The 19262-nt window shown below is 48.2% G+C and overlaps 7 protein-coding genes across 7 annotated transcripts; 4 read left to right on the top strand and 3 right to left on the bottom strand.

Annotated features, from left to right (window-relative positions):
* Positions 1-2410: 2410 nt before the first annotated feature.
* vma-8 (V-type proton ATPase subunit D) lies at positions 2411-3606 on the top strand (the record flags this gene model as incomplete). The annotated part of the gene is made up of 6 exons (XM_031149485.1): positions 2411-2425; positions 2478-2590; positions 2718-3033; positions 3081-3129; positions 3328-3383; positions 3433-3606. 6 exons carry the CDS (start codon positions 2411-2413, stop codon positions 3604-3606), a joined length of 723 nt encoding a protein of 240 aa, XP_031005351.1.
* A 162-nt stretch (positions 3607-3768) lies between these two features.
* usp102 (U1 small nuclear ribonucleoprotein) lies at positions 3769-4679 on the bottom strand (the record flags this gene model as incomplete). Its single annotated transcript, XM_031149484.1, has 3 exons — positions 3769-4169; positions 4257-4570; positions 4636-4679. The coding sequence occupies 3 exons, from the start codon at positions 4677-4679 to the stop codon at positions 3769-3771; spliced, it is 759 nt and encodes a 252-aa protein (XP_031005352.1).
* A 1216-nt stretch (positions 4680-5895) lies between these two features.
* eg7A (Endoglucanase 7a) lies at positions 5896-6970 on the top strand (the record flags this gene model as incomplete). Its single annotated transcript, XM_031149483.1, has 2 exons — positions 5896-6730; positions 6786-6970. The coding sequence occupies 2 exons, from the start codon at positions 5896-5898 to the stop codon at positions 6968-6970; spliced, it is 1020 nt and encodes a 339-aa protein (XP_031005353.1).
* A 4115-nt stretch (positions 6971-11085) lies between these two features.
* RPB8 (DNA-directed RNA polymerases I,II,and III subunit) lies at positions 11086-11588 on the bottom strand (the record flags this gene model as incomplete). The annotated part of the gene is made up of 2 exons (XM_031149482.1): positions 11086-11191; positions 11257-11588. The coding sequence occupies 2 exons, from the start codon at positions 11586-11588 to the stop codon at positions 11086-11088; spliced, it is 438 nt and encodes a 145-aa protein (XP_031005354.1).
* A 265-nt stretch (positions 11589-11853) lies between these two features.
* On the top strand, positions 11854-13096 carry elp4 (Elongator complex protein; the record flags this gene model as incomplete). The annotated part of the gene is made up of 2 exons (XM_031149481.1): positions 11854-12322; positions 12411-13096. 2 exons carry the CDS (start codon positions 11854-11856, stop codon positions 13094-13096), a joined length of 1155 nt encoding a protein of 384 aa, XP_031005355.1.
* A 130-nt stretch (positions 13097-13226) lies between these two features.
* Positions 13227-13533, bottom strand: LHYA1_G004521 (uncharacterized protein; the record flags this gene model as incomplete). Its single annotated transcript, XM_031149480.1, has 2 exons — positions 13227-13429; positions 13470-13533. 2 exons carry the CDS (start codon positions 13531-13533, stop codon positions 13227-13229), a joined length of 267 nt encoding a protein of 88 aa, XP_031005356.1.
* A 694-nt stretch (positions 13534-14227) lies between these two features.
* On the top strand, positions 14228-18644 carry tsp-4 (putative tRNA-splicing endonuclease subunit tsp-4; the record flags this gene model as incomplete). The annotated part of the gene is made up of 3 exons (XM_031149479.1): positions 14228-15161; positions 15583-18481; positions 18533-18644. The coding sequence occupies 3 exons, from the start codon at positions 14228-14230 to the stop codon at positions 18642-18644; spliced, it is 3945 nt and encodes a 1314-aa protein (XP_031005357.1).
* Positions 18645-19262: the final 618 nt, after the last annotated feature.

Here is a 19262-nt window from a genome sequence, read left to right as displayed (position 1 = left end):
GTTGAACATGTCGGCGCGGTCTTCGTCGGATACGGCGCGGGTGGCGCGCTCGTAGATGCGCATTGCGTGGCGGGCGAGGCCGCGTTCTTCTTCTAGGTTCCCATACATGAGATATAGGACTTTGGCGAATCTGGGCGGGCAGTCTTCGACGGATTGTTCAAAGAGGTCGCGTAGGCGTTCGATGCCGATTTTGCGGTCCACGGCTTTGGTGAGGTAGAGGTTCCAGAGTTCAAAGGCTACTGGGTAACTGAATAGATCGAGACCACGCTCATAGATCTTAAAGGATTCTTCGAAGTACTTGTTTTCTTCGAGGAGATTGGCGTAATTAACGACTGTTTGAGGCGTTGCGATTCGGAGTTCGAATATCCGTTCGTAGATCTTCTTGGTCGATTCAAGTGTGCTGACACTCTCAACAAGATCCACATAGAAACTCCATAGTTTCCAGCTCTTGTGAACTCGTTGTTGGGGTGATAGCGTTTCGTCAAAGTAGTCCACGGTCGATCGTTTGGGTGCTTGAACAGCTTTCGCCATAATTTTCACAGCGTCGTCAAAGTTTTCGTTCCTCAACTCCATCTCAGCCCACTCAATCCACATGTCTGCAAGCTCTGCTACAGACTTGAATGGAACCTTGACAGCTTTCTCCATGATGACTCTCGCATTCCTTATATCACCACCTTTCTCGTAAAATTTGGCATAATTGGCCCATAACTCGTGGAATCGTCCCACGGCCTTTTTCGGTTGTACAGCTGCTATTGCATCGGTGTACGTCTTGACAACCTCCTGCTTGTTGTCACCCCATAATCCAATCCTAACGTTCCACTCCGAAACGTTGTTCGGGTTTTGCCGAAGTAGTACATCATTGATCAAGAATGGCCGCCGATCCATCAACTGCTCAAACCTCATCATGCGGATGTCCAAGTCAAAATCGGCATTTTCATCTACAATGCCCTTTTCCGACCGTATCGCGGCTTCTTCCATCAATGCCCCTGTAATTGCTTCCTCGAATTCAACATAGGAATCAAAAATGAGTGTGAAATCTCGAACCGTCATGACAGTTGTGATGCCTTCTTCGTAGATATCTCGCGCCCTCTCAAAACTTCCCCTTGTAATCCAATACGTCGCAAGACCGGACCACAGCTTGCCCCTCTGATCAGCAAATCTGTCGATGCCGCTTCGGACAATCCTTTCAACGTCTATTCCGGACTCGTCTCCAGTATCCACCTCTTTTGCGTGGTCCACCAACAGCTCAGCCATCTCACTCCACAGTTGATAATGCCCCTTGCCATTCTTACTCCGGAACTTGGGGTTGTTGAGAATTTGCATATATTTCTTCACAGCCTCCGTATAATGCCCATTTTCAATCAACAGTTCAATGAAATCCTCAGCATCTTCAGGATGAACTTGCATGTACCGCCGCCATATTTTGATTGCTGTCTGGCCAGAAGCAGAGTTTGCGAATGGCCGATACAACGCCCATATCCGATTGTGTTGAGTGATGGGTAATGCGCGGAGTGCTCGGTCGAAGGTTCGGCGCGTAAGGGTAACGATTGGCTGAAGTAGTAGAAATGACAAATACATCTCCCATATTCGCGGCATTTTATTGAGCAAGACAAGGGCTCGTTCGAAGAGTGCATTGACTCGCGCATATTCCTTCGCGAAGATGGCGGGATTCAACTTTCCAAGATGTTTCATTCGGAACGTCAGGTACTATAGCAAGAGTCAGCTACGAAAATACACCCAACAAATAGACTTACCATCTTCCACAGCTTGTACGACCGAGGGAGCTGCCGACAAGCCCTCTCGAGTACATAAGCCTGCTCGTGAACACTTCCATGCTGAAGCTTGAACTCAATGTACACCAGCCACGGCTTAACGCTTCCCACATCCTTCAAAATATCCTGCTCATAAATCGTGTCTTCTTCGGACTGCAAACCAGTCAGCTTCGGATTTCCATTTGTAGAGGTTGGCGGCTAGCCTACAATTAAATATAAATCTGGTTTTCCCCTCGAGAGCTTCGATTTGGCTGCGGCGGGAGCAGCCATTGTGGGCAGAAGCTCACCAGGCATTCTCTGCCTACTGCGAAAAGAACGATCAGACCGTGGAAGGGGTTGATGGGAATGATTGTTGTGTGATTTAAACAAGTGTTCAGGCGCGTCGCGGAGTGGAGTTTTGATTCATGCAGATTCGACGCCTGACTATCGCAAGGCTTCAAGAGTGCCACGCGCTAGCGGACAGCTCCCCGCTCGACGTAGCTGCAACTGCCCTCTTATCGAAATGCAACCTCTAAATAGCTTCATATTACCAGCTCTGATTTTCCACCATTCAAGACTCCTCCTTGTTCAAGAGGATAGTTTGGTGTGAATAACTACCACACAACTTCCCCTAAAGTCTCTACCACAACACCGTCGAGATGTCCGGAGCTGGGGTGAGACAAAGAGCTCTATGCTTCCATAGAATCAACACTGACCCCCTCCTAGAATCGAGAGGCTGTCTTCCCGACCCGTCAATCCTTGGGATTGATGAAGTCGAAGCTCAAGGGAGCCCAGACTGGTCACGATCTGCTGAAGAGAAAGAGTGAAGCTCTCACTAAGTAAAACTACCCCCCCTCATCCACGACACCTAATGCTAATACCAATTACTACAGACGTTTCCGAGGTAATTTACCACAATCCCAATTTCCCAACTGTATCATCTTACGCAATTATAGAAATCACTAGACGGATCGACGAAGCAAAACGTAAGATGGGCAGAGTGATGCAAATTGCAGCATTCTCGTTGGCAGAAGTCACCTATGCAGTGGGAGGAGATATCGGATACCAGGTGCAAGAGTCCGCGAAGTCAGCCCGATTTCGAGTACGAACGAAGCAAGAGAATGTTTCTGGTGTATTTCTACCAGCTTTCGAAAGCTATACTACGGACGGAAACAACGACTTTGGCTTGACTGGTCTAGGAAAAGGTGGACAGCAGGTACAGAGATGTCGAGAGACGTATGCGAGGGCTGTGGAGACTTTGGTCGAGCTTGCGAGTTTGCAGGTATGTTGCAACGCAAGCGCATTAGTGAGATAGGGCTGATTTGTTAGACTGCGTTCGTCATTTTGGACGAGGTTATCAAGGTGGTTAACAGGAGAGGTAAAGAATCCCGCTCCAATCATCTAATTCTAATTACTAACAAATCATCCAGTAAATGCCATGTCAGTACACCTTCGGCGAATGTAGAGCTCGCACTAACAATAGCAGCGAGCATGTGATCATCCCAAGAACAGAGAACACTATTAAGTGTACGAACTTCCGATACAATTATTCCAACCCCAAGCTAATATCTCGCAGACATCAACTCCGAGTTGGATGAGCTGGACAGAGAAGAGTTTTTCCGTCTAAAGAAGGTAAGCTTCCGGTTCTTCTACGCATCGACACTTCTAAACTTCGTCACAGGTCCAGAATAAGAAGCAAAGAGATACGGCTGCCCAAGATGCCGAAATGAGAGTGAAGAGAGAAGCCGCAGAAAAAGCAGAGGCAGCGAGCGGAGCTACCAGTAGTGACAAGGAGAACGAATCCGGCACGGGTGATATCTTGGGCGAGTCAGAAGATGCAGATGTCATTTTCTAATGGGGAATGCAAGGACTTTCTCATTAAAAGTCAGGGACGGAGTACAAATTGTCATTGAGTAGCATGTAGTATTAGCGTGTAAACATCAGGGCAAAGCATTCATATGCTAATTTTATGCCTACCAAATAAACCCATTTTGGACTCCTAGCAAAAGTCAAATACCTACTGTCTCTGGTATGTAACCTTAATCAACTGGTTCTCAGCTCCTAAAGCCATACCCGCCGTATTCTCTTTGGCACTAATCGCACCCGTCTCACTCTCATACTCCACGAACGCAATACCTCTTCTACCAGGCACCAATCTGACTTCCCTGAAACCCTCAAAGCGTCCAAAGATAGCAGTCAAAGCATCGATATCATACTCGTCCGGTAAGTTCTGTACAAAGAGAATCTTGTTAGGAGGCAAGTATTCGTCTGGAATGACAGCCGCGCCAGCTGGGTTCGAGGACTTGAGGCCAGCGCCACGCGTGGTTTTGATGGGCCGTGGTGCAGCAGCTGGATCGGGGAGGCCGGGGCGCTTGAGGAGCTTTTGGGACTCTGCCTGTTCGGCGGCCTTTTTCTTGTCTAAAAATATCTTCAAGTTAGCCTAATCAATGCCTCTTGTGCCAATCCATCTCGAATATTGTAATGTAGGGGGAAAGAAGAACATACCCTTCTCCGCAAGTCGTCTCCGCTTATGGCTCTCAAAGTCCTCCTCATTACCCTGTCTCTTCACCGTTGCATCGCTGCGCGTCTTCGCAAACGCAAGCTGCATCTCCTTGCCGAACAGCTCGAAGCCCTGCACCTCATCGATGGCTTTCTGTGCGCCCTCCACGGTATCGAAAACGATAAACGCCTGGCCTTTTGCCTTGAGGTTCGTCTTTGCTACGATGTCGATGATAGTGCCATATTCGGAGAATAGCTCGCGCAGGGACTCGATTAGTTGGGTGACTTGGATGCGCTCTTCTAGGTTGCGCGCGTATACACTAGGGGGCAGAGGTTAGCTTGAAGCAAGCGGGTTTGTACGTGTCGGATGTGCAATGACACGTACGTTGCGCTTGGAGGGGGACCGGTGGATGCTGCTGCTGAAGCCATTGTTGGTTCGCGTTATGTAGTGTTTCGTGGTTGTGGTGGGGTTGGAGTTGCGGCTTGAGAAATTGAGCAGTTACCTCCGTAGGTAGGAAGCGCAGCCTCGGAGCTTCGGGCGGTGAGCTTTCTGCCACTTCCGATTTTGACAAGTCTACATCTACCACCGAGCCACCTTCACCTGTTCCTGGTGCCTCTACTCGCGCGACTTCACTGCACTATTCCTTCATCAAAAGTCTTTCATGGAGACTCTACAATGTTATACTTTGTCTGTTGATTGAGTGTAGTGTTATCCCTACTAGTTGTTCTTGATGTCAAAGTTTCTGTTGTCAGTTTCAAGCGAACCCATAAGTTCCATTTTATGCTTGAACTCAACCTCGTCCTGGTTTGGCGTTCAAGAAGAGATCTTTCTGTAGACCTTCTAGCATCACCGCTTCGATTTTGTTATATATCCAGAGTTCAAGTAGACAATGATATGCCATTTGTTTACTGAGTAGATAGAATATGGCGCGGCACAGTAGGGTCTCCAAGTCTGAGGCTTGCTCAAATGTTCTGAAGCCTAGAGACAGCCACAATCACAATGTCTTCATAGGTAGGTACTTGTATAATTGTTCAATTTGCTCTCTGCTATTATTACCGAGAATTTTCTTATGTAGAGAACATTCCATCTGTGAGTTGCGCTATAAAAAAGGAAGGCTCGCGCCAACCCGTACAACTTTCGTGTCGTGTCCGTATATATTATAGTATCTTTTTTTTATGCGACATGCAACAAAGCCTTTGATCGCCTATTTGGGATCTATTTAAAGTCACGTGTAGTTATCCCCCGTCCACCAGTGAAGTCCTGGAAGCTGTGCCTCCGTAGTACTCGGCTGGTTTGAATTGATCACAAGTTCATCGTTTGGGTACACCTGTCTTCCTGGCTTCTTTTCGCATACTTAATAAGTATGCAGTGTCTTACGGTTAACCGGGTATTTGCAACTTCCCCGCATAGCTCGGTTTCATTGAAATAGTTCCAGGCTATTAGGCCGGGAAATAGCTGTCAACCCCACGCCTAAATAGATCGTTGTTGAAAGCCAACGTGGTTTCAAATTCTATATACTGCCCTATATTGGGGCCGCCGATCGATCAAAAGTAGCCAACTTCCAGGTATAAAGGTGAAATTCATCTCCTCTTCTCAACTGTTCTAACTGTAGCATCGGATTCTTGACTCTATGATTCAGTAAGCATGTCTTCTAAACTATCATTCATCAGCCTTGTAGCTTCGTTGCTGGCCGGCATACCCGTCGCCCGAAGCTCCGAAGCCTATCCCTCACTACCAACATGGAAATGCACTACCTCAGGTGGATGCTTGCAGCAGAACACCTCCGTTGTGCTTGACCAGGACTCGAAGTACACCCAGGGTGCTGCCGGCTCGAGAACGACGGCCGACTACACAGCTATGGGAGTTTCTACCTCGGGAGACGCCCTGACCATGTATCACTACGTTACAACCAACGGCACGTTAAACGCGGCATCCCCACGCGTTTACCTCCTAGGCGCCGATTCCAAGTACGTCTTAATGGACCTCCTTAACCAAGAGCTTTCAGTTGATGTCGACTACTCGACTCTCCCATGCGGCGAGAACGGCGCCTTTTATCTGTCAGAGATGGCAGCTGACGGAGGGGGTGGTGCTGGCGCAGCGGCAGGTACCGGCTACTGCGACGCACAGTGCCCCCAAGGTGCCTGCTGCAACGAGATGGATGTCCTCGAGGCCAACTCTGAGGCGACGGCCATGACACCCCACCCGTGCGACGGCGACAGTTGTGACAGCGGCGGCTGCGGGTACAACCCCTACGCGAGCGGGCAGCACAGCTTTTGGGGCCCTGGTTTGACGGTCGACACGAGCCAGCCGTTCACGGTTACCACGCAGTTCACAGCCAGCGGAGGGACGTTGACGCAGATAACACGCTCGTACACACAAAACGGACGACAAATCGTCGGTGGCGGGACGATTTCCACTTGTGGCACGGATTCGTCGAGTACTGGTCTGACAGGAATAGGCAATGCCCTTGGGCGCGGGAGTAAGTAGCGACTTGTTGCCAAGTTGCCATCAATTGCTGACTTTGTACTTCGCAGTGGTTTTGGCTATGAGTATCTGGAATGATGCCACACAGGAGATGGCCTGGCTTGACGCCGGTACCAATGGACCTTGTGCGAGTGGAGCGGGCACCCCGTCTAACATTGAGTCTCAACACCCTGACACTCACGTCGTCTTCTCCAACATCCGATGGGGCGATATCGGATCTACTGCCACGGGTTAGTACATGATTGTCTGGCCGCGCGCGTGCGTTGAGTTTCTCTACCCTATGGGGCCAAAGATGGTTGTAGGATATATTATCAAAGAATGCATTTTCACAAGAGTGTACATATGCGAATTAATTGCTAAAAGTCCAGCGCCGAGCAACTAACTTGAGTAAACACTCCAAGACTTGAAAGTCAAGATAATCTCGCAACAGGATCCAGGCGTGGATACGCTGCGCCGACTGCGCCTAAATGCTAATGCCAGCATATAACTGGAATAAGAAGAGAGATTGAATAATAACACATTTCATGCATTGTCCAAATAAACCGGCTATACCCAATCCATGTCGCTTTTCTTATTCTGCGCATCGCAACTCGGCTTCTGGCCAGACAACTGAGAACTCACATCTTCACTCAGCTCATGATACACGACTTCCCATCCATTCATCTCGAAAGGACTCTTCTGGGGAACAGGGGGGCCAGGTGTATGCGGTCTGGGTGCTGTGTCTATCATGATTGGTGAAACTTTCTCGACATTATCCGCCACACCTGGGTTTCTTCTCCTTTTCAAAAGAACATACCCTAACACTCCCACTCCAATCGCAAGCGGAAGCCCGATCCCCAACCCAACACCAGCACCGATTCTAAGCTTTCGCACTGATTGGTCTGTAGAGTCTGAGACCTCTCCCGTCGAGTTACCGAAAATGTATACTGGGTTTTGCCACGCGCCATTGACTAGAGTCGCTTTCACGAGGGTGTCGCTGCATATGTAGTAGAAGGACGTTGCACCCGCTAACGAAGTCGCAGCAAACATAGCATTTGGTTGGTCGGCGAGAGTAAGGGCGCCTGGATTCTGCATAGATATAGTTTTTACCGTTCCCCAACTATCAGAGGTATTGATTCCATGGAGTGCGTGATCGGTGCCGATGTAAAACAGGCTCTTGGAGGCGTTCTTGGCACCAACAGTCGCGGCGAGCGTCACATTATGTGGGCTCCAGGCAAAAAGTTCCTGGACTGGGATTGGGTTTGCTATGAAATTGTGAGCTCTGGGTTGTGGATGGATCAGTGGTGGACTAGTTTGTCTTACACTCCTGCCATGTCCCATTTCCTTGCAGAATCGAGGACCGGATTCTGCCTGACTCGTCGATCCCATATGCCGTCAAGTTGACCCCGCTATCTGTTGTGAGCCCTATGAGACTCTCATTCGTGTTGCTGGTGACAGGTATCCCCTGTCCCCAAGTGATATTGGGGTAGTGATATCTAATCTGGCGAATCGATGCAGAATTGTCGTGATAGAAGACCCGGTATCCATCTGCATCGCTTCGCAATGTGGCTGCTAGACTGGTATCGCCATTGACGCCAGAGGAGACGTCGCTTGATATTACATCGGAGCGTTGTAATACGCACTTCCCCGTTGTGAGAGGGCAGAGGACTTCAGCCTCAACGATATCGCCGCTTTGGGAAATATAGAAGATTTCTCCCTGTGGTATGTAGTCAGTAAGCTTAATAGCACAACAAATATTTTAGGTGAAGTTGAAATTGTATAGGCTCACGTAGAGATTTCCATCTGATCCAGCATATCCTGTACCAGCTAGCCGTGAGCCAGCTTTGGGCGGGGTGGTGACTGGGAGTCTAGCCCACATTGTGAAGCCGCCAGCACCAGTGCCGCTGCCTGTATTAATGGTATAGAGCAGATCTCCCGATGATTCATTCTGATATATGACTTGATCTCCAAGATTAGTGCTCCAGGCAGCAAGTGATTGGGATAAGACTAGTGGGTAATATGAGGATATACAGAGAAGAAATGCAAGAAAATACATCTTGCATTGAGATTTGAAGAATACATGGAAGGGGATCAAGACTCCAGATTTCGGAGAGCTTATTCCATATGTATTGCAATCACTTAGAAGAGGCTGAGCCTTACACAAAGGGTCATTCCGCAAAAGGTCCAATGGTAGGTCTTCTCAGCTCCCTCTGGTCAAGAAATCCGAAACGCTGACTATGCTCCTTCCCGGTCGAAATCTGGGTCGACCTAGCTGGATTCAGCCTATATAGGAAGTTTGGAGTGGAAACACAACAGAAATGGTCAGGGAATCGTTACAGGTGAGGCTGGAAAGTTAAAGAGGAGTGCTAATGAACATAGAAAGTCCTTGGCGTGGACCTTTAAAAGAATCCTAAGAATATCAATATGAGCCTGGGCGAATTAGAGGAAAACCAGAATATGCGTCGCAATCTTGTCCTTGCTGGCCCCCACTCCGTACGGCTGCAAACCCCGTTTGTATATACGTGGAAAAGTATCTGAATCCACGTCACGTATAAGAATTTGTATATAACTCTACATCCATGCGTTCCTGCTTCTAAAGGGGGAGGCAGAAGGGTGAGGGAGAAGGGAGTAAAAAACAACTTCTACTCTGTGTCGCAACCTCAAACAAGTGAGATGTTGAAGGTTAAGGTTCAAGTAAGGGAATTACCCATACCGGGAGATCAACAATCAACCATTGGCTAAAAGGTGTACTGTACGGAACGCCGTCGCACGTGTCAGAAGTCTATTTCAGTTAAACTGGAAGGTCATCTTACCGGCCTTATTCCGTAACCATTCCATAATTTACGACCTTGGTTTCAGAGGCCAGTCTCTCTGCATCAATTGTTCGCTCGAAATGCGTGAGAGAAAATGCAGCCAGTTATCAGGTGGAAACCATAATTATTTTCGGATAACCAAATTAAGCAGCTTTTCACGAGTACCACTTCAGCCCTATGAGATCTCGCGTAAACTCAGGGGGTGAAACAAGGAGGATTTTCTTTTTGGCCACATCTCGATCAAATTTCAAATATTTTGACGTATCACGTATCATCGTATGTAGGGGCCCGATAGCATTGCCCTAGTACAGTACTTGCATGGGCGCTAAGACCACGAGCGCCTATATATACCCCTATTAGAGCTTCTTTGCTGATACAGAAGTCTCGGCACCCGAAAACCCATCAGTCTGTCTGTCTCGAGGGAAGTTATAGGTATAGATAATTATTGCTGCACGATAACTCATATTCATAGGAGTTATATCATAGCTCCTAGAGTCCAATAACGCCTAGTACACGCGCATCGCTGATCCAGGGGCAACGAAATCTCATCAAATTGAATATTGAGAGAGACATATATGAAAAGCCTAATCCACCATTAAAATCCTGTATCTAGTAAAAAGTAATTGACTTTGAGAGAGGAAAATTATATCCATCCAGGGTAATATATTTCTGTTCTTCCAGCCATCGTCCAGCTTTCTTTTTAATTCTTGCCCCCCCACCCGTTTCCTTTTAAGAAAAAGCCATGCAAGTGATATATGACATAAGAAAAGACTTTGGAAATTGTCTTGACTATTAGTACTGTACTGCGAGAGCGGTATGCAAAGCGTCAAGAATATACTAGCGGCTTGGGTGATTGGTTACACGATTTGGGTAAAATGACTACCTTGCTGCATGTTGCATGTCTAAGGGATGTTAAAGGCAGAGCGACCGGAATTCCGTGGAAGGCATATCTTGACGTATAAACATGTTGTAGGTATGATGCAAGGTGATAGTGGGTAGATTAAAGGCGACGAGCGAAGTACTAGAGCAAGTTGAGACCAGTTTACAGGAGGGATGGGAGCAGAGAGATATTTAAATAGTAGAGGCATTTACTTGAGAGCACTGGCTATCGAGTAGAGGTGATCTTGATAATAATTAGGTAGATGCCTGTCTTTCCAAATTGCAGTGCAACCACCAAACCTTGCGACTCTCTAATGCATGTGCTTTCTATTAAACGAGCTGGATATAGAAAAAAGATCACCATTGAAGTAAATCTTTGAGTGAGGGTAGAACAAATAAGAAGTAGACTCTGTGGGAATTTGACACAAGCCTTGCAGCATGCTTCTCACCGTCATCGGGCGTGGAGTCTGCAGAACGTTCTCATTATGCTCTTTGATCCAAGTCTAGAATCCCCATTGAAAGGTATCTTGCATGCGCTTTTCATATCCGTAACGCCCTCCATTCCACACCGGTAAATCCAACCAATGCTATGCAAACACCGCTGCAGAAAGAAGAACAATTTCCCCAGTTTACGTTTCTCGGCGTCAAAATGTCCATCTGAATACCCCATTTCCCATTCTCACTTCTTCAAAAGCAGATAAACGTAGTCAACCCTCAGCGGCGTCAGCTTCTTATACGGTCCCTCCAGAGCCATCAACAGGCCCCCAAACGAAATATACGCCTTTCTGTTGACCAATTAGCTTCATGCTTCTAACCCCTCCCGACCCCACTCGCAAGGAATTTCACTCACATCGTATCGCCACCATCCCCATCCTCAAACTTGTAAATCTTGCCATGACAAACATAATCAAACATATCAGCCAGACTTGCCTCCCCGCCAAGATCCCTCCACCCGCGCCCATCATCCTTGGTGCCATCTAGAGACAGACTACTCGCAAGCACCATGTGTAAGGATTCGCCGATGGAGACGGGGAATAGGTCGTGGTTAATGTCGAGGGTCATGATGGTGAGGGAGTCTTGCGAGGTGGCGCCCAGGCGCGAGACGCGGTCATATTTGGAGGTGTCGAGCGTGGTTATAGTGAGGTTTTCCTCGAGGAGTTGGGTGTCTGTTGTTGTTGCCATTTTTGGCGGTTGGGAATATGGGTATCTGGGAGAGATGCAGAAATTGGTATCTGTGGGGTTATTTAAAGTGGCTGCGAACTTGAAATAGAGGTTGAGCGAGGGATGGAGGGGGAGCTTCAATTCAAAAATTTGAAGTTGTTCAAGCGACAAGGCTGAGCTAGTTTCTTATTGGTCAATTAATTTACGTCTGTGCACCAGGCTCTACTTTTGAAGTTTATATTTCTGCTCTGCGCTTCTATCTATTAATTTATTTCATCACAGCAAAATGTCGTTCCGCAAGAGGGGCGTCGTGCTGCCTCAATCTGGGAGTACGAGTTCGAGTTCAACTGGAAGTACTTCGCTTCCAACAACAACAAAAGAACAGCCAAAAGGCACACGACCATCGCCCCTCACTGGCACGCCTACAACCAGTACCGGGACATCATCTCTGGATTGCCTTTTCGGTGGACATAGTGGACTTGTTCTTGGGTCCTCGCTTCTGATTGAAGAACAAGGGACTACTGATTTTGGTGGGGCAGTCTTAAGATATTACGCAGCAGAAGGCGTAGTGCAGGGACACACAGTTCATGTATTTGGTGCAGGTGAGGCATGGGGTAGAGAGCTGCCTGGGTTGAGTGAGGAGAAGCCGAAGAAGGAAGTTGCGAAGGTGGATGGGATTGGGAGGGAAAGGGAGGAGAGGATGAAGATTGCGTGGAGGTATGAGAAGCTCGGGGAGTTTGGGACGAGTGGAAGAGGTGCGTGTAGTTTGTTTGATTTTGTACATATGAATAATACAAGTTCACTTGATTTGTATGTGTATAGACTGACAACTTCCTTAAATAGAGAAAACAACAACCACATCGACATTTTGCCACAGCTTCGACCTTTCCAAACGCCTCATCCTCCCTTCTCCCTCAAACATCCACTTCACACCCCTTTCGACACAACTCGACCTGTCTTTCAAACCCACAGACCCCTCAGTCTCACCATTCGCAAATTTCCTGACGCATCTGAAAACACAGCTCTCCTCCTCCCCGCCAACGACGATACATCGAATAATCATCCCCTCCCTCCTAAGTCCAGCACTCTATCCCTCGCACGCCTCCTACCCAGAACACATCCTACAATTCCTGCACAGCCTGCGCGCACTTTTACGTGCATATCCTACCACAGCATCAGCGCTCATAACATTCCCCCTCTCCCTCTTCCCTCGTTCAACAGGACTTACCCGCTGGATCGAGTTGTTGTCCGACAGCGTGATAGAGCTAGCTCCATTCCCGTCGAGTAGTCTACAAGTAAAGGCGGTTCCTGGACAAGAGGAGCCAGCGCAGGGCATGTTGAAGATCCACTGCTTGATGGGAGGTGTGGGTGGAGGAGATGACTTGAGTTTTGTATTAGGGAGGAGGAAGGGGCTGGTTATTAGGCCGTACAGTCTGCCGCCTGTTGATGGAGACCAGGAGGGGCAGAATCCAGGAGGACTTGAGGTGGAAGGGGGTGGTAAAGCGACTAAGGTTGATATTGAGTTTTGAATTGAAGATTTTGGGCTATTTTCGATTGGAGTCCGGTGTTGTTGGAAAATATGTACATGGGGATAGACCTTGCGGAAAGAGAAGGGCTCTTGCCAGGGTTCGTTAGCAGCATAGAACGGCATAACGTCCATCATGAGTGATGGGAATCAACAGAGCTTCTGGGGCTTTCGCCCAACATCTCATCCATCTCAATCTGATTCCAGGTTCCTTGGCCATTAGAAGTGACCCCTCGAAGGTAATTACGATCAAATAGTGCTTCTCGGGGATTCATGGAGATACCAGAGATCCGTAGACGAACCTCATCTCCAAGACAGGAGGAGAGAATCAGCCACGCTGGATGTTGTTAGTGACAGAAGTAAAGGGGAAGGAAGACACATGCCTATGAAGAGAACGAGAGGCACGGAAATCAGGACAGCGAGGAGAATGAGCGATGGCATCCTAAAGTTGCCCTCTTGTAAGAACGTGCTTTGAGGAACCCGAACAGAGACCTCTCAAATGTATCAAAAAAGGATAGACTAGTTTCAGATGTTAAGGCCTTTCTGATGATACAAGCTCAGAATCGTATTTATTCTTGCTGTAACTTCCAGGGCTTCCGTACCCTACCTCTTGGTATCCTCAGACACTGTAGAATGCGAGTAACAGTCAAGATGCAGTTTCATACATGAAGCCTCACACGTTCTTCGCAATAAATAAATGGAAGACCTGATGACTTTTGACAGATATGTGAAGTCTGAAGAGCTGTCTAAGCAAAGCTAAGCTGTCCCAAAGTGGATTGGCGCGACCGCGACCCCGACGCTAATAAGAAGCGAGCTTGAGAAAAAATATAACTCCAAAGCTTCCCACCTTCTTCTTCCCTCCCTCCCACAACAAAACAAGAATATACGACAACACTCGTACGGACCTCTGGTATGTTCAAGATCTCCTTTATTACCCCTCTCCTATTCGATATGATTACAAAACCGATCTGTCAATCCCCTGACATCCAGTTTGAGTTCTGGATATGATGTCTATATCAAATATGTTTTAATTCATGATCATCGCAATACTTGCTCCCCAAATGTATTCATCAGCCTCGATATGACTCTTGACTGACTTGCATTGCAATTAGGATTCGTTCCAAGGCGTGCTGTTATGGCACAGACAGTCCACTCGGTTTCCGAGCCAATCCCCATCTCCCTGGTCTCTGGCCGGTATCTGCTATTCGACATCAATGTCGTGACTTACCTTCGCAGGACTCACAATATCTGCGGGGTCCTTATTGGTGGCATCCCGCAGGCTCCACAGCAGAACGTATTTCTCGGTCTACCCCTCGAGCTTATACCCGAGGAAGTCAAGCTCCTCGTGGCAAAGGAGGCTGCATACATTGTGGATGACACAGCTTGGCACAAGGAGCGATTTAGTACTCTTCAAGGCGAGGATAGGAGGAAGTATTTGGATTCACTTAGGTCTGAAGGTCTTCAAGCTCGCAAAGCGACAGACGCAGCTGCAAAGGAGAAAACCAAGAAAGCCCTCGCGAAGCAAGCTATGCTGCGAGCACATAATAAAGGCGTTACCGCTGAGAAGACCATCGATGCCGAGAGTACGGCTACTTCAAGCTTAGAAAGAGTGGATAGGTTCTTTGAGGATGCCTCAGAATCGGGAGACTCCCTCTTCAACAATGAGCATCCTCCTTCACCAGAGCCATCTAGCGCACTGAAACCTTACTTCATCACTCCCACTACAAGTTACAGTCCTTCATCTCTCCCAGAAAACCCGCTCCAGCAACCAGACCCACCTGTATCCTGTTCATATCCATTATTCTCACATTTACACAGCCGCGGCTACTACATAATGCCTGGGTTAAGATTTGGCGGCGATTACAATGTGTATCCTGGAGATCCTCTCCGCTTCCACAGCCATTTCATTGCTACCGGCTATGAGTGGGATCAGGAGATACCCGTGCTGGACCTGATTGGTGGTGGTCGACTGGGTACTGCTGTCAAGAAGGGATTCTTGATTGGGGGGGAAGATAAGGACTCTGGACCTGGAGGGGACAATGTCAGGACGTTTTGTATAGAGTGGGCAGGTATGTAAGAGATGTGATGTACTGTATAGCTCGAGAGATGAATGATATTAAATGAACCTTCAACATGATATCGCTCCTTAGAGTATGACTTGATCCGGGAACCGTACTTTTCCATCCACTTTTATCTACTTTGTGTTGGTAAATATAAGTATCCAAATTCAAAATTTATACGTTGTACCTAATATGTATCGATTTTAACGAGTCGGCAAAGCATCATATGCTGTGCTGTGCTACCTTTACTCAGTAATCGCTAGTCGGCCTCGGAGAATGCGGGCCGATAACAAGACGTGGGGAAATAAACCAGCTTGATGCAGACTTCCATATCACCACAACATCCGTCTAAGAAAGAAGCAGCGCAAACAGAGGAATCGATTGCATGATGAGCAAGTAACTTTACGTCAGAAAGTTATCCCAATCCTAGGATGCCTCCGCAAAACCGATCATTTCCATGATCCGATTGTCCCCAATCAACCGCCGCCAACGACCGAACTGACTGAACGTCGATTGATTGATCAACCATATGCCAACGCAATCATGGCAGCAGCATCATTCGACACCGCAGGAGGAGGTTTCTGGACCACAAATTGGACAGCTGCCTTCAACGCAACCCAATACGTGCCCTCCGCCAAAGACCTCGCCCTCGCCGGTCCACGCATGTTCATGAAAATAGGTTCCTTCCTCGACGTCGATAACATCTTCGGAGTACGAATGGGGCAGCGCATCATCCCCGAAGCTACGGGGGGCGGTGGGAATTTCGTCGAAGCAGCTACGACGGCCGCAGTGTCCGCGAGAGAGATAGCACAGTCCGCGGCGGAGATACTAGTTGATACGGATGAGCAGGCCATTGGGCTGGCGAGTCGGTTCTCGCTGGAGAGCGCGAGGAGTTTTGGGAATGTGTTTAGTTATATGACATCGAGGTGGGCTATTTTGTGCGTGGTCATGGCTATTGTTCTTAATCGGACCAATATCTATGCTTCCACGAGAAGAAACCTAGTCCTGCCTTGGAAAGTCCGGCTTGGGGTTCGTATCATACCGATCTTGTTTCTGGCGTTCCAGGCCAGGTATGCATTGCAGAGTATACAGTGCCAAACGTCGCCGGATTTCTCGATGCTGAGGTGGGGCAATGCGTCAAAGCATTCGGACCTGATGTATACGCAGAACGGGGGCGTGTTGCATACGGTTAGTCGGGGGCTCTTGTTTCGAGGAAGTGATGAGCAGGCTTGTTTGGCTGTGAAAATGATCCCCCCCGAGTATGATGAGGAGGTGGCTCTGTCAACGCCTAGGAAGGAGATGCCGCCGGCAGAACTTTCTGGATCGCTGTCTCTTCTTTATCCGCTGTTTCAGACCTTTTGTTTTAGTCAGATTGTTGAGGCCATATCTTGTGCTGCTCAGGGGCGTCTGGTTGCTGCTGAAACAGGAATGAGTATCTTCGAGCATTCTTTGGCTTTCGCGGAGGCTGAAGCTGCTATTGGGAGTCAGCTGGGATTTGGATCTTTTGGTGATACAAGGAAGATCAAGGCTTGGACGAACACTACATCTTCGGAGGAAGCACAGGAAATTGCCATTACCAGGACCATGATTATGAAAAGAGTCAACACTACCCCGGAAGTTCTTCTGGTTGGTTTCCTCTCCGCAATGAACCACTTGACCAGTCACGTTCTTGCAATCTTTAACTTTCAGGGACGCTTACGGCTTCTCAACACTGGGTTCTGGGGAATGGCATTCATGTCAGCCATTGGATTGAGTATTATTACTTTTGACGTGGATGATATGTTGAACCAACCCTTGCTACGATTCCCGACTGTTTGTATCGTCGGATTCATTCCGCATGTTCTGGTCCTCTGTGGCATTGTTTGTTGCATGCTCATTTACGGAGCTGCGTTGGTCCTCTCAGCACTTGCTCCGCCAATCAGTCGTGATGGCGTATCTGAGCTCGACATTGCTGCTCAAAATGGATCATTTATTCAAAGGCTTCGCAATGCACACCACAACATGCAGGCCAATGTCCCCCTGTCCAGCATCAGAATCACTATGCACATGGACTTTTACACGGCTTTGTTAAGAACTGGCTTTAGCGTTATGACTATGGCGAGTGAAGCTGTATATCTCAATGAAAGCCGTGGTGTTAGCATCAAGCAAAGAACGTGGTTAGAGGAAGAACGTTTACAAGAAATCGAAACAATTGGAGCTCAATGGCTTGGTCCAAGTTTCCGGTCCCATGCTCCTGATTCAAATTTTCATGATGGCTTGTCTGATAATGTCGGACTCGTTCCAGCAAAGGCCCAACCAACGGACCTACTTCGAGATTCATCCAGCGGCTATGCTCGAGAAATGACAACGAAAAAGAGAGCCACCATGAAGGGAAGAGACAGAGGCATCAGAGATGGTGTTGGTGCAGCAGAGAGAAGTGGAAGATGGATCATGGCAGTGGAGTTCTTCTTCGGTATCACCAGATTAATGGCTAGCTGGTACGCTTTTCTTGCTCTGAAGCTTATGGCAAAAGCTGGACTGCGGAGGCGACCAGCTTTTCTTCTCTGGCTATCTAGGAGACCGAAGTCGTCATCCCTTTCGGAGGACCCCCAACCAAAGAGGACCGAGCCTGATTCGTTACAATTCTGGCTCTTGAGATCTGATGGTGAGTTGATATTGCCAAAAGATGAGCATGTCGATGTTGAGGCCGAGATGAGGAATCGACTTAAAGATGCCCAAGGATACACAGATGAAAGCAAGCTAGAATCGCACCTCTACGGATGGTGGCTCAACGGCGGTTGGTGGGGTGGAGATGATAGTAGCGGAACCTTCGACCCTTCCGAAGAGGAAATCGACGATGACACCACGAGCGTTGTCTCTTTCTCCACAACCGCCTCCAACGACGATCAAGATTGGGAATCTGATGATGATGGCCGTCGAACACCTACTCAGAGTGACCCTCGATTCTTCTGTGAAGAAACACCCCTGAATGATACGCCACTTAATGCGAGCGACCTCGCAAAATTGCTGCATCCTCAAACTCCGGAACAGCGCGCAGAGGCTCAAGCATTAGCTGCACATCTCGGAAGCGAGCAGATCATGACACGCTCCCGGTATGCAACGCTCACGCAACGGCAGCGCGCAAGAGTTCTAACCTCGACACTCCTCCACCGCCCGCCCAACCTTTCCCCGTCATCCTCTCCTCTTACCTTAGAAGAAGAGGCGCAAATCCTCGAACACCTAATCCTTACCCGCCGCGCCACGGCGGCTGCAACCTCTACAGCGGGTGTGGGAGGGGAGATAATGGACTGGAGCAAAGGCGCATCGGGAATGGGCGAAGGCGGACCCATGTGCGTGGTGTGCCAGTCCAGTCCAAGGAGTATCATCGTGTGGCCGTGTAGGTGTTTAAGTCTATGTGATGATTGTAGGGTTACGCTCGCAATGAATAATTTCGACAAGTGTGTTTGTTGTCGGCGGGACGTTGCTAGTTTCTCGAGGATCTTCGTGCCTTAAGCCGAGATGAGAGATAAGGAGAGTTGGGTTGTTGGCGGTGGATACATGGGTTCATGGGCGTTTAAGGAGCATGAGCGAGCAAGCGTTACGGATGAATAAATGAATAGCAAGCTTGGATTTTCTGGCTTTTGTACCAGTATGTATATTGTGGCGAGGAGAGAACCTACATATATGAAGGGGTGGGACGAGTGGCAATGAACGTCAATGCATAAAGCGAATGGATGATACCTTATTCTGTATCGATCTTCCTTCTTGAACTTGAATGTCCGATTGCCGCTCCATATTCTAATTCTTAAGGATGGGAACGAATGGGATAAGGAGGTGGTCAAGTACAGTATGGAGGCATGGATCCGAAACCAAAGGAAAGTTGATATTTCTTGTGATGACCGACTCTTGCTCGTAAGTTTGAAATAGGTAGAAAAGAGGACCAGATCATCGTCCTCTTAAGACTCGTTTTGATTGCCCGGTATTATTCTCTGGGTATCTGCAAAGACTAGTCATATATGCAGCTGTCTTTGACTGACATTTCTCTTTCTTGATTTATTCCAACGACATACAGAAGACCGAATTGTCTTTATGCAGTGCAGCCCCCCCCCTTTTTTTTTTTCTTCCTAAAAC

This window comes from Lachnellula hyalina, assembly GCF_007821495.1.
Source record: "Lachnellula hyalina strain CBS 185.66 chromosome Unknown contig00066, whole genome shotgun sequence".
NCBI classification, from domain to species: domain Eukaryota; kingdom Fungi; phylum Ascomycota; class Leotiomycetes; order Helotiales; family Lachnaceae; genus Lachnellula; species Lachnellula hyalina.
The sequence above is the reverse complement of the archived record's forward strand: the minus strand, read 5'-3'. Positions and strand labels throughout refer to the sequence as shown.